This window comes from Hypomesus nipponensis, chromosome 14 (genome assembly GCF_054491055.1).
Source record: "Hypomesus nipponensis isolate SF chromosome 14, ASM5449105v1, whole genome shotgun sequence".
Taxonomy (NCBI): domain Eukaryota; kingdom Metazoa; phylum Chordata; class Actinopteri; order Osmeriformes; family Osmeridae; genus Hypomesus; species Hypomesus nipponensis.
The window spans coordinates 14,495,353-14,510,157 of record NC_140374.1 but is presented as its reverse complement, the minus strand read 5'-3'; the positions used below and the strand labels follow the sequence as shown (position 1 = coordinate 14,510,157).

General features: G+C 45.1%; 1 protein-coding gene across 1 annotated transcript; it reads left to right on the top strand.

Annotated features, from left to right (window-relative positions):
- Positions 1-2,658: 2,658 nt before the first annotated feature.
- hyal4 (hyaluronidase 4) lies at positions 2,659-13,336 on the top strand. Its single transcript, XM_084673027.1, has 4 exons — positions 2,659-2,853; positions 7,317-8,315; positions 9,121-9,210; positions 10,225-13,336. Exons 2-4 carry the CDS (start codon positions 7,356-7,358, stop codon positions 10,756-10,758), a joined length of 1,584 nt encoding a protein of 527 aa, XP_084529153.1. The 5' UTR covers positions 2,659-2,853; positions 7,317-7,355; the 3' UTR covers positions 10,759-13,336.
- The last annotated feature ends 1,469 nt before the right edge of the window (positions 13,337-14,805 follow it).

Sequence of the window (14,805 nt, the reverse complement as noted above, 5' to 3'; positions counted from 1 at the left end):
AGACACCTCACCCAGGTCAGAGTTTAACCCTTAGAAGTCAGAGTTTCAATCAAACTCTTGTCTCTTCCAATGTTCTCCTGCAACACGGGGATCAGTTCCAATGCAAACACACACACACCTACACATAACTCCACGAAAGAAACAGGAAATCGAGGTAGGGCTAGAAACGAAATCATAACACATGCCATATGTCAGTTGTATACACATGGCAAGTACATTCAAACCACCCCTCCGTGAAAGAACATTTTTCCATCCAGTTTCGAGAAAAAGAGAAAGAGAGTTGGAGGAGGCTTCGATGTCAGCCAAAGTCTTTCATCCAGGGGGGTGGTACAGCGAAGCTGCAGCCTGGAGCGAACATCCCGGTCCCCGGGCCAAGAGAACCATCCCACCCCCTCTGTCTGTGGGAATGTGGTTTCTCCCCACTGCTCATGCCCCCTCCCCCCCATGGGCAGGAGACGCTTGTCTCCACTCTGACTGCACGCAGAGCAGGGGGCGTCTGTGGGTTGGGTTGTGTGTGTGTATATATATATGTGTGTGTGTGTGTACAGTATACTGTCTATAAATGTGTATATGTGTATGTATGACAGGGATGTGCTCTGTAAATGTGTCTATGTACAGTATACCATACTGTAAAGAATAATTTAATGTGTACGCGTGATAGGGATGTGCCTTGTGTGTTTGTGTACTGTATATAAATATAGATGTGTGATAGGGTGCTCTTTTTGTATGTGTTTGGGTGGGGACTATAGTTTCCCCTAATGTCTAAAGGAGTACCATCAGCCAAAAGTTGATGAAAATGAATACTGCAGAGGCTAGCAGTTTGACCTGAACGAAGTATATCAATCATTAACACATGAAGAAATATTTTGCACACACATCAAAATGCAGCGTTTTTGTGCTTCTGGAATTTCTCATGCCACTAAGAAGATGACTGTTGCACCACATGTTTCGCATTAGACATTGTCCCATGTGTGAGTTTTAAGAAAGAGATTATGAAAGTGCCATGTTCAGATTTTCAGGGGAGTTTAGCTTGACTACCACAGGCAGATGGATGGTGTTTTGCTTGTTTGCTGACAGAAACTAGGAGGAGGTTCCCTAAACCTCTCCCTCCCTTCAGTCTTTTATAAACAAACAATATCCTCAAATATGACTCAAAGTCGGGGTGCATATCACATTGCTTAAATATCTGTGTTTTTTGCACCAGGATGGATAAACTTGACAGGAGAGTATGTCAAGAAACCCTACTCATAAATCAATGTCAGTTTGTTATCAAACTGTTAAACATGTCATTTTCTCCAATATGGATATGACCTTATGAACTATTTTAAACTACTGTATAATTTGAACAAGCACGTTGACTCATACAGAACGATGCATCGCTGAACGGAACAAAGACGACGTTGTGTGAAACTTGGGCTTTGTTCACTTCGTTGACAAAACACTTGCATGTGTATTCCAGTCCCACACGCAAAATGTAAAGCATCCAATTACCTCCCACACGCCAGGCAAGGCTGATACAGCCCTCACATTGGCTGTGAACATGTTTCGGCCACAACACCTCATTCATCTTCAGTGGGATTGTCATTGGCCGTCTCAGGCTTCAAGATGTTGCTATTTTCTGTCAATGGAGAGTTTGTTTGATGATGAACGGGGTCAATAATATTTCCAGGAAAGGCTGTACACTGTGTCTTTAATTACAGTATGTGTTCTGTAATGTATCGAAAAGTCTATTGGCTGTGTCAAACGGGGAGGTATTCACCTGCCTCAAATGTTCAGTTTTGCCTCAAACATACAGTACATGACAACTTTCCTTGATACGGATCTGAAAGGAACACAATTTATTGGGAATTACTTTTAGGAAAAGGCAGGTCAGTTAACATATAATTATTTTGAAATCTGAAGAAAAAAATTCTATGTTGTCTATAACATAGGAACATCAACATTAAACTGACATGGGCCAGGTTTCCCAGATTCATTAAGAAGCTCTTAACGCCAAGATCTTCTTAACGTTCTAAGAGCGTTGTGGAGCGCTCTTAGAACATTCTTAAGACGCTCTAAGTGTTCAGAGCTTCTTAACAAATCTGGGAAACTCGGCCAAGGCTGGTAGGAGGTTTACAGGGAAACTTGAGCGTAGTTCTTGAGCGGACTGATACTTTCCTGCTGGTACATAAGTGTGGTTTGCCTTTGGAATCTCAACTGAAGCCAAGTGAATGTAAAAAGAAGTCGAAATCCACACTGGAAGAATCTAGCTTGCAAGTAAAAGCAGTTGTCTGCCTGTAACTGGCAAGAGAAAATGACGCAGAAAAACAGCCCTTGACAGACTGTGCTTTAGACGGCTGACAACAAACATGCTCACGTGAGGAACAGGACACACACAAACACACACACACACACACACGCATGCAATCCCCACAGTGGGTAATGCTGATTGATGTGGATGAGTGTCAGACGTCCACGACTAGGAGCCCAGCCCAGAGAGGATCAGACCTCTACTCTTGACGCTCAGCATAGTCAATGGGATTTAGAGCAGCTCTCCGTCCCTTGCCTCCCTCCTTTCCCCCTCTCCTCCCCTCTCCCTCCTCCCCTCCCTCTCTCCAGTAATCGCTCTGTTGTGGTGTTAACTCCAGCTTGCTGCTGGTGCCTCCTCCCTCGCAGGAAACTCTCCCTCTCTCCCTTTCTTTCCCTCTCCGTCTCTCTCACTCTCTCGGCTGTATATAAGTGTGGATGGAAGGATTGTGTTTCAGACAGAGTGAAGGAATGCTGAGGTGCAGGACAGATGGAGAGGGATGCGCCCCCTCTGAGCCCTCCTGCCTGGTATTGGCTGGTGTGACGGTCCCCGTGCGAGATCAACAGGTGAGCGACCAGCCTGATTCGCCCGCCACCGAAATAGCTTTTCACTAACCTCTCAACCCACACATGGTGTCTCACACTTGAGAAGTTAGGCTACAAGTTTTTTTTCTTCCCTACAACTCTTATGAACTCTCAAATTCTTACTGGAGGTGGAAGGTTGTCTTCAACCATCAATATCAAAGACATTGTCTATTGGGAGGTGGAGCTGCACGATGGTGTCACAACAGTCTTCGATAACACAGGGTATTTTGAAGTGTGGAGTTGGGTTCAGGGATGCCGTAGCACACTGGGGTCAGCCACTGTTCTGTTTTTGGATCAGCGAAGGGGGTGTGTCAGCAGAGGAATGTTACACTCTTACCGTTACTACAATAGCCGGCACTGCGCAGCATGCGAGCAGCCTTGCCAGTTCCATTGCATGGGTTTGTTCTCTGATGAAAACGTGACAGAATTACAAGAGGACTGTTTAAGTGTCATTCATGTTTTATACATCTGTGTGTAAATGCGTCTTCAGAGAAAGAATACATTTTATTTTACATTACATTTAGGCGTTTAATCAGATGCCTTATAGGAAGTAATTACAAAGCTCAAAGGGGGAGGTTGAGGGTGGGAGCAAAGTTGGCGAGAGCAGCAAGTTTAACAGCTGAATTAAACAGAATTACAACCTGCTATTAAAGGATGTATATTCTATGTTGGGTGCACGGTGTTTCAATTTACCCACCGTGTTGACTAAACCCAACTGAGAGGTAGGGGGGTTAAAAATCATAGAGAATCAACAACAGCTTTTCACAAGAGAGAGAGACAGTTCTTGAAATACCTGAAAAGGATTTTGGGATTGCGATTAAAGCTGTACTGTGGGTTAACAGGGACGGAATGCACCCACGCACATACAGTACACAGACATGAGGCCAGAATCACAGCGAGGCCGACAGATTGTGTTGACGATGTTTGGGCCAGATCCCTGGAGGGAACGCTACACTGCAGGGTGAAAGATGCAGGCGAAGGCACAGGATGGGGGGTGATCTGGATGTCCCTGTCTTTTTAACCCCGTCTCCTTGCCTTCATCTATCTGATTCTCAAACTATTATTTTCTTTGTCTGGCACAGACAACAAGTTTCTCTTTTTTTTCTCTCTATCCCTCCATATTTCTCCATCCACCCCTCTCCCCCAGTCACTCTTTCTCTGTCACACAAAGGGGTCTTTAAAATCCGAAATGTATTGGATTTCAGCAGGCTGCATTGGCACGAATATCTAAAGCAAAACACTCAGCGAAACTTTCCTACCCTTCTCATTCACCTCTACCCTCATCTCCTTGCACTCATCTTCTCCCCCTTCCTCTGCTTTCTTTCACTCATAAGGGAACCGTCTGTTGGCTGGTTGGTTTTGGCTGCTGCCAAAACAGACCAAACTCCTCAGTTCTTCTACGGTCATCATTTTGGGGTTGTGATCTAATCTATTCTGGAGACAATAGTTCTCAAGATTGTAGGGTTGCGTCAGTGGAAAGTACAGGCTGTGCTAAGCTACTGTGTTGTCAGCAGTGGAGCAGACCACGTATTCCGATGATACCTGAACTTCTATTGCTGACTTTCAGTGTTCAAGTACCGCTACTTAGATGCACTGTTTAGGATCTGAACAGTATTTAGGATTGAGAAAAGAGGACTCTCCCAATCCGCTTGTGAACACAGTGTAGAATACAACATATGTTTACATGTATGTATGCACAAAGTTGGTTATCACTCGGAACCATTGAGACTTCCGTATTCAACAGATATCCCATTATAAGTATAGCTTATTCAAGCAAATTTGGTCAGATGATGTTACGGAATCTGACATGGGAGGTAATTTAGATACATATGTATATACATACACACACACACAATCGAATACTTTTGTCAAATGTTTTCTACATACTTGATGTTGGGCAGGAGGGCTCCGCAAATACCACAGTCATCAACAAACTGTTATCCAAATTGCTACCAGATAGGGTTAGTGGGTCCCTGACAGCACAGATAAATTCTTCCATTCGCCCCCAAACTACCGCTTCCAATGTACACAATCTACGGTTGCCTCATCTTGGCTGAATGCTTTTTAGTGCTGCACTTAAGAGGGGCATCCGCTACATCACATTATATTTAACAATATCAATTTCCTCCAGTCAATACATTTCTGGGTGCTTGGACTGTCTGTTGGCCTGGTAGCCGTGGGACACAAGCCTTGTTGTTTGCCCTCTCCACGATGCTTACTAATCCTTTATTAATATGTAATGTTGGCCGAACACAATGTTCAGCACTGTATTCTACCTCTTTGTAAGGCAGCCTACAGAAGGCTGAGTCCGTGCGGCCCACTGAGAAGTAATGGACTGATTGCTCAGGATGTGGTTCTTCTAACCCCCCCCCCCCTCCACACCCCCCCCCCCCCCTTCTTGGTTGAACGCAAGATGCCGAACCCTCAAAAAATAAATCATGTCTCAGCTTGTAGCGAAAGATTTTCCATTCAATGGCACAACCACAGAGGGTTTCCTCTGTTGTCCATCAATCCCTCCACCTCCTATTAATCGACCATGCACATCACTCGCACACTCACACACACACACACGCTCAAGCGCATAAACAGGAAATAATGATGAACAAAGTCGATGTTGCTATTATCACCAAGGTTACCCGTGATGAGTTCCATAAGTGCAGTAAAAGGTCCCCAGTTGTGGTTTACAGTTCGAGAGCCGGCGAGTCTGTGCCCAGTCCCCCCCCTCTCCCTCTCCCTCTCCCTCTCCCTCTCCCTCTCCCTCTCCCTCTCCCTCTCCCTCTCCCTCTCCCTCTCCCTCTCCCTCTCCCTCTCCCTCTCCTCACCCCCAGATCCCAGGGTTTGAGTCAGGATTCTGCTCTGGTCCCTCTACATGTCTCCAGACATCATTTCTGAGAATGCGAAGGTGTGAAATAGTGTTAAGTAAAGTACTCGGCTTAGGTGCAGTTGTGGCTAAAGCAGTTAATGCACTAAATTGCTGTAAATGACATAAAAAAACTGCAAGGTATTCGGGTCAAGAAAACTGACATGCAGCATAAGCAAGATGAACATTTTTCGAAACAAGCAACCAAGTTACACAAACTGTCCTGTGTAGCCGAAATGCTAGCATTATAATATTTAGGTGATAATTCTTTGCATTTCTACTATGATCAAAATAAAAGCATGAAAAGCATTTGTTACAGAATGTAAATTTCATATTACGAAACTAATGTTTTTAGGCTTGATTATGGAACACCTAAACCCCAGTCTTTAATTCCACGTGTTGTAATTGCAAAGGGAAAGCATTTACATTTACTTTTAGTCATTTAGCAGACGCTTTTATCCAAAGTGACTTTCAAGAAAGAGCTTTACAAATCTGGATCTTTAGATAATACTGCATGTCGGCTTGTTTTCGTCATTCTGGTTCAGCACTGCCTTTGAAATTCATGATGTATACACATAGTTGAGATGGCTTTCTAAGGGAAGGGTCTTGTACAGAGAATACTGCCCCCCCTAGATCTTTAGGTGGTGTCACTTCAAATGAATGAGTTACATTTCAGTTTTATAAAGAGGGGAAGGGTCAAAGTTAGAGGTGGGAAAACACTCTAACTGCCCTTTAAAAGTTCACATCGTCTGTGCTCCTGCCTCAGGCTGACAGCCTTTGGCAAGGAAGGCTGTCATTATGGGAATGTCTCATCTTACGGGTTAGACTGGAGCAACGTGTGGACAGGATCAAAACGGCCGTCTGACAGACTCCCCTAGGTGTCAACTGAGGCAGGAGGATTCCTCAGGTGAACTCATTCCTCATGGAAACAACGCGCTGTCAGTGGTGCTATTACAATCCTATTATACTTGTTGTTGGATCATGTGGAATATCCCTGGTAATCCTATTAACTTGTGATATGCTGCACACAACTGATGCACTATGTATATTTACTGAGGTTTAACATCCTCCCCTGTGTTTCTCCTGCTTGCTCAGGCTCCCTCCCCCTCTCCCCCCTCTCTCCCCCTCCTCTCTCCCCCTCTCTCCCCCCCCCCTCTCTCCCCCCTCCTCTCTCCCCCTCTCCCCCCCCACCCCCTCTCCCCCCCCCCCCTCTCCCCCCCCCCTCTCCCCTCCCCCTCCCCCTCTCCCCCCCCTCCCCCTCCCCCCCCTCCCCCTCCCCCCCCCTCCCCCTCCCCTCCCCTCCCCCTCCCCCTCCCCTCCCCAAAATGGATCAATCAAATCTCTCTTTTTACCATTCCTAAAACGACCCTCTCACCCTATTCCTCCTTTGACCTCTTCTCTCACTCCTCTCATTCTCTTCCACTCTTCATTTGACACTTTTCTCCATCTCCATCTCCATCTCGCCCTTCCATCACTCCCCCTCATCTCTCTTCCTCCCTTCATCTCACTTCTCTCCCTCCCCTCTCATTCTCTTCTTCTCCCCACCTCTCTCTCTTCTAACCGCCTCTCTCCTCCATCCCACCAGGATGATTGACGGACGCCCTTGTTGACCCGTGTGCCCAGGATGCCCGCGGTGCCCGCGGGCAGTGCCCCCAACCCCCACGCCCTCCCCGTGACCTGCGCCCTCACCTGCTCCTGGCTCCTTCTTCTCTTCCACGCCGCCTTCGGCCAGAAGCCCGCCAAGCTCCCATTGGTGGGCCGCAAGCCCTTCGTCGCCGCTTGGAACGCCCCGTTAGACATGTGCACGACCAAGTACAACGTCACCGCCAACCTCGACCACCTTTTCCAGATCACTGGGAGCCCGCGGGCCGTCCGCACCGGCCAGAACGTCACCATCTTCTACGCCAACCGGCTCGGCCACTACCCGTACTACACCGACCACGGTCAGGCCATCAACGGCGGGCTGCCTCAGAACTGCAGCCTGGACGCCCACCTCATCAAGGCCTACCAGGACATCGGCCACTTCATCCCCTCCCAAAGCTTCCGGGGCCTGGCCGTCATCGACTGGGAGCACTGGCGGCCGCAGTGGGACCGCAACTGGCACAAGAAGGCCGTCTACCGGCGGAAGTCTCGGGAGATGACCTCCAGGGCGTACGTCAACGTGACGGCCTCGCAGGTCGAGGGGCTGGCGCGCGCGCGCTTCGAGAAGAGCGCCCGGGAGTTCATGCTGCGCACCGTCCAGCTGGGGACGCGCCTCCGCCCCGACGGCCTCTGGGGCTTCTACCTCTACCCCGACTGCCACAACTACAATCTGCACGAACACAACTACACGGGCTCCTGCCCCCTGCAGGAGAGCCGGCGCAACGACGAGCTGCTGTGGCTGTGGAACAGCAGCACGGCGCTGTTCCCCTCGGTGGCCATCAGGAAGAGCCACACGGACAGTGTCAGCAACCTGCACTTCTCCCAGTACCGGGTGCTGGAGGCGATCAGGATAGCATCGCTCACCTCGCTGGACTACGACCTGCCCACGTATGTCTACCTGAGACTGGGCTACAGGGACGAGGCCATGGCCTTCCTCACCACGGTGAGATCACCACACCGAGCACCAAGCTTTGGAGATCCTCGAGAGCAGGGGTGTCCAAATCCGGTCCTCGAGGGCCGCTGTCCAGCATGTTTTAGATGTTTCCCTGCTCCAACACACCTGATTCAATTAAATGGGTTGTTATAACGACCATTCATTAGAATCAGGTGAGGTGGATCAGCACACTGTCACTGTCCAAGACCAGGTTGTTATGTCTATGCTAAACGAAGCTCTGAATAAAACGTTTACTTAATACATGCTCGAGCATCAGTGTTAGTGGAGTCCACTAAACCCAGGATCAATCTCTCTTCCCTTTGCTCATGATGATACCGTGAAAGAAAATGAGTTGACCGTCAAATAATCTATGCATCTGATTAGCACCCTCTAGTGGTAAAAAAAAGTAAATAGCTGACGTAAAGCTGCTGTGTGACAGTGAGCATCATGCTTCATTAAGTTGTTGCATGGTACTACATCAGACAGCATGGAGTGCTTAATTGCTAAATAATGAAAGTAAAAGTGGGATTTATATCTATATTAGATATCATTGTATTATTTAATTAATTTATACAAATTCGGTAATGTGACCACGGTAAATATGGCTTGTTATATATATATATATATATATATATATATATATATATATATATATATATATATATATATATATATATATATATATATATATATATATATATATATATATATATATATATATATGTGTGTGTGTGTGTGTGTGTGTGTGTGTGTGTGTGTGTGTGTGTGTGTGTGTGTGTGTGTGTGTGTGTGTGTGTGTGTGTGCTATTCACAGAAAGACTTGATCCACACCATTGGAGAGAGTGCTGCTTTAGGTGCTGCTGGATTTGTGATCTGGGGAGACCTCAACCTCACCTCATCCAGAGTATGTTTCAAACCTCCACACAGCATCACTCCAAACCCCCCCCATCTCTGTTTCCCAACTCCAGGTGTACTTTAGGCACACACCATACAGAGAAGGTTGCCTACCTCCATACAGTATTCATGTTCATGTACACATCTAGCGGGGCACCTGGCTCACCAGACCACTGTGTGCGCCATGTAGGCTCAGGCCTTACTGCGGAGACATGAGTTTGAATCCAGCCAAGGCCGTTCACCGCATGTCCTCCCCCTTCTCTTTCTCCCCACCCCGCCCCCCGCCCCCTCCAAACACCAGAAATAAATAATAACAAGGTTCAAACCTGAAACCTCTAGATCTCCAATCAAATTCTCTACCACCGAGTTTTACCCTTCACCACTTTACAGTATCATAGTGCTTTTCTGTTTCCTGATTCGTGACAATAACACTGTCATTTTGTGTTATTTAGGATTGAACAATTCAACATTTGCACAGTAGGTCTAAAGTATGAGACTGTAATGCTTGGGTTGTCAAATGAAGTGTCCCCTTGAGATCGTGTGGCTGAACATCTGCAACACAGCCATTTGTTTTGACACACTCACAATGTCAACACAGCTGTCAGCACCGTAATACGAACAGAGCACATCTGTCAGTAAACGGGATGAAGATGGGATTCCTCAGATTCCGACACGCATTCCAAACATAGGAATGGATATCCGTCTTGTCTAATTGGGACAAGACAAACCCCATCTATTGATAGAACCAGTCAGACAACAGAGCACATCATGTGGTCAGAACGCTGAATATGCCCCCCTGAGATTTGACCTTCTCTGAACCCTTAACTGATGTCTGGGCTTTAGCTCTGCGAGTCTTGTGCTCTACAACCCCATTCACTCAAATCTGAACCAACTTTTAACTTTTCACAGATAGTTCATAAGGTGCCTTGTCCATGCCTCAATACCAGCCATCAACACTTTAACGGAAAGATAACAATTTGTATTTTCATCGATGCCACTGTCTTCTGCCCCCCCCCCCCTCTAGCACAACTGCACCAAGGTGAAATCCTTCCTGAGCCATCGTCTGGGCCAGTACATCACCAACGTGACGCGAGCCGCAGAGCTCTGCAGCAACTTCCTGTGCCAGAGCAACGGGCGCTGCGTCAGGAGGGACCCCCGTGCCCCCCACTACCTCCACCTGAGTGCCGACAGCTACCGCATCCAGCCCTCCGGAGACGGAAACTTCCTGGTTACGGGCTGGCACTCGCAGCGCGAGCTGCAGCTATTGGCCGAGAGGTTCCGCTGCCATTGCTACGAGGGCCACTCCGGGGAGAGGTGTGACAGTCTGAACGAAGTAGTGGTGGAGGAAGGGGGGGCAGACCAGGAGGAGGAGGACGAGAAATGGAGAAAGGAGGAGGAGGAGAACAAATGGACAGAAGAGGAGGAAGGAAATGAGATCGGGGTAGAAGAGAAAGTGAGAACAATGGAGAGCTCAGCTCCACAAACTGAGAATGCATACGGACTGATGATGTTAATACTCATGTTGAACTTCTCTATTCTGGGATTCGTGGTATTATGATGATGATGATGGCACTTTCGGTAGCATGCGGGGGGGGGTTGGTTTTGGATGAGGAAGGAGAGAAGTCCCTTTCCTTGTTATTACTGTCCCATGAGGGCCCTACATTGAACTACGAAGCTTGATAACGGTGTTTGGCTCACATATGACATTCACGCCAAGTGGTTGTGTCATCACCAACGTTGTATACTGTACTATGAATGCATTCCGCATTTCTGATGAATGTGGCGAGTAGTTCCTTTCGGGGTTCTCATGCTTGAGAAACACTTGAATACCTGTCTTGTAGCTTACTTTATACATCCACTAGTCTGACATAACTGACACTATAACTGATGATGTACGACCATATAGAAACTGTTAACACATTGACGAACAGGATGACATTTTGGCCTTTAGGTGAGAATCGACCCCTTAAACCAGAACCAGCATCTGCAACATAGCCAATATACCATAATCAACCAGACTTCTGTCTCTAGACTACTGGATTAAGGGGATGCATCAGACTCCAACAGGCACAGCCTACTCCAAGGTCTATGCAAGCCACTCGTGTAAGACAAAGTACTTGCCCAGCCAGTATGACACTGTACTCTCCATTTAACAACCACATAGACGAGCAATGAACAATAAGATGAAAGATGTATTTAAATCGTCCGGTCGGCGAGACACTTCCTCTGGGTGTGACCTTTAGGAACGCTGTCACAGCTTAGTTGTTTGTTTTTCAAGGAGCTTGCATAGAGGAGGACAAGTAGGGGCGACGAGTCACTCTGTCACAGACAGGAGTTTGTTCATCAGGCCTTGAGTCAGAAGGGCCTGATTTGACTTAGGGCGTTTCCTTCACACTAACTTTATTTATCAATTGTGAAAGTACTATCACTTTGATAACACTTTAAGCACTGACAAAGAAGTGGTGTACCACCCTCCAGTCTACCCTTAATTCTATGCAGTAAACAATTTTAGCAATATGTCTGTTTTTATATGATGTTTACAAAACGGTGTACACTTATGCTATGTATAAACTGTAACCTTAAAACATATGACTAGTTTATGGACCAATGGACCAATGTGAACATTGTATAACACGAAGCCATGTGCTCCTTCCTCACAGCCTTCAGCATAGGCTATTCCAACCCACCTGATTCAAACGAATGGTGTCATCAGGCATCTGCTCAGCTTGATAACGAGCCATTCATTTGAACCAGGTGCATTGAAAAAGGAAACATCTCAAACATGCGGGGTAGGAGGGTCCCAAGCACCAGGGTTGAGAAAGGCCGTTTAAAAAAGTTGTGATTGGTCGATGAAAAAACAATTGAGAGCCAGCAAGGTGTGGACATTCAGTGGAAATGAAATGAGCTGCATCACTATATGAGACTGACAGCGCTGTGATCGTTTGTGTGATCACCCTGCTGATGGAAGGCTGCAACAGACCCTGTCAATTCTGCACATTCTGTTGCATTTTTCAGGTGCCAAATATATCTTAGTGCTGTGATCTCTTTCATTTCTGCCATCATATTGTAATTGTGTTGGATGGGAGACGTGAGCGTATCTCTAATGAGATTGACGCACAATCTAATGTGTAGCATTTAATTAACTGACTTGCCATTCACCGCTTGGAGAATATTTCCCCTACCTCTGTCGTTCGGCCATTTTCTCCTCTGCTTCAGACACTCTCTACAAGCTCTCTTAAAGGCGAAGATGCTTTGTGAAGAACTTTAATCTTTACAAGCATCAAGTCTTAACTTTAAGGGGAAATTATTAGGAAACTAAATTCTTCATAGAATATTGAAAACTGAATTTGTGAGTAATTTGATTAATTCTTAGAAGGTTTCGATTAACGGGTAACATTGTTCAAGGAAGCTTAAATATAACCACATATGATCTCATGCTGATTTCACTGTGCCTAACTCAATTCCCAGAAGTTGTTCAATACAATATATATATATATATATATATATCAATGTTGACGTGGCAATTTTGTACCAGAACCTTCTATCAAAGCCAAAGTGTCTACAGTATCTTCAAGCCAGGTAACCTTTCAAAATATATATTTTAAGAGTTTAAGACCATTAGGTTTCAGGGAGAGTATGTGGGCATAATTTAGGGCAATTTTAAGTTGGCAAATGACAATTTTGCATCATTGCAAGATAAGAAAATAAATATCTACTGTACACCAAAGACATGTTAGATAACATATCGAAAAACTTATTGGACATAGTGTATTGAGTTTAATCTTATATTTTATTTTTTCCTACACATCTGTACCATTATCTATACTGACTGTGGAGATTGTAATAAGAACGGTTTTGAACTTATGCAAGTGTGGAGCTGACATTCATAACCAATATACAAATATTACACTTGAACGCTGTCTACCAAGCTCTTATTCTGGTTCATATGTCTTCAATAATGTGTTCCATTTCATCTCACCTGTGATTAGGCAGGTACTGGAATGTTTCAGATTGCAAAAGTTCAGTAAAGACGGGACACTTATGTTTAAGTGTATCAAAATTGTAAACCAAATACACAATTCCAATTCAGCATGTGAAAAGTGTTGCCTGGATGTAGTATGCACTGCTAATAAAGGTTGCAATCATTTTCAGCGCAGCAGGGTTACATTCATTTTTACATTTCTCAAAGCAATTAAGATCAAATGTGTATTCAAAGTAGCTTTAGGTTTTAAGTGTTGCCTATATTTGTACTACACACACACACACACACACACACAAGCACAAAATACTGATAGAGCCTCAGGTGTTAAGAAGGGCATTTGTTTTTCAGGGTACAGAAAATAGATAAGTAGACAAGCTGTCACCCGAGTGCAGTACCTGCTGTACTGTTGCACATACAGTGACAGCCAGATGAAAGACCTAACTGTTCTCTCACAAAACCTTGTCTTACAGTTTCTCAGTCGTTTTGGTACATTTCTGGAATCATCCTTAACATTTGCAAAACAGTAAGTGCATTTTTTCAAAACAATTTAAGTCTGTAATTGTAGCTCAAAATCCTTTGTCTCTCAGTAAAAAGGAAATCTCTGAGTAAATATGTCAGTGAACATATCAGTGCCATCAGAATGACAAGTCCTTAATTGATCACAAACAAGGTAGGCAAAATGCTTTGCCATGTTGTCACTATTCTGTAAGTTGTTTCTGATAAACCATGGCCAAGGTTTGGATAATGATGACTGAAAATGCCCAAGGCTGCACTTTTCTATGCGGCATATATCAATTTAAACAGAACACAGTTACACATTATTGTATGTGGGAGCTTGATTGCAAAAGATTAGACATGATTCACGCTTTGGGTATGCTTTACTGTTTGTGCTGTAGTTTGTTCACAGACCATGTTACAGTTTTACAGCACTGCATAGCACAAAGGAAATGTTAGGAAGCACCCATGCAGCATTGTACATAATCATTTGCATGAATGTACCAAAGCAATTGCAATTTCTTCAAAATAATCAGAAATTGCTTTTATGACATGCACAAGTGATTAGATGTGGAGGGTGAAGAAGTCGTTTTGAGAATTTCAATGGCAATCTGAGAAAGTGAATTAAATAAACTGTAAATGCTAGGTGTCTAGAAGTACTTTTTGCATAAGGCTCTGTCAATAATGCTTGTTCATGCACATTTTTTAACTTAAAAAATGTTCTACCTTTCACCTGCATGTCAAACATTAAATCACATCTCAGACAATAAGATACCTAGCGTAGCGTTAAACGAAAAGTATTTCAGTGTTCTCCTTTCTTCCCGGACATGTATGCACATAATAACAGGTTTAGCTCCAAGGTCCCATAACACATGTCAAAAATTCAAACAGACCAGACTTTGTTAAATAGCTCTACAATTACAGGTATGATCTATCGCTATACCTGCAATTTTCAGGTACCACAGACCACTACACGGAAGGACTTTATGTTGGCAGCCTGACAAAACAGAACCAAATGAGCCTTAATCGTCCTTGTTCTGCCCTTACTCTCTATCTAACAAGGGTATTTAAACTGCCCAGTACCAGACATTTATGATACCACAAGGGCAAAAACACTTGAGTGATATC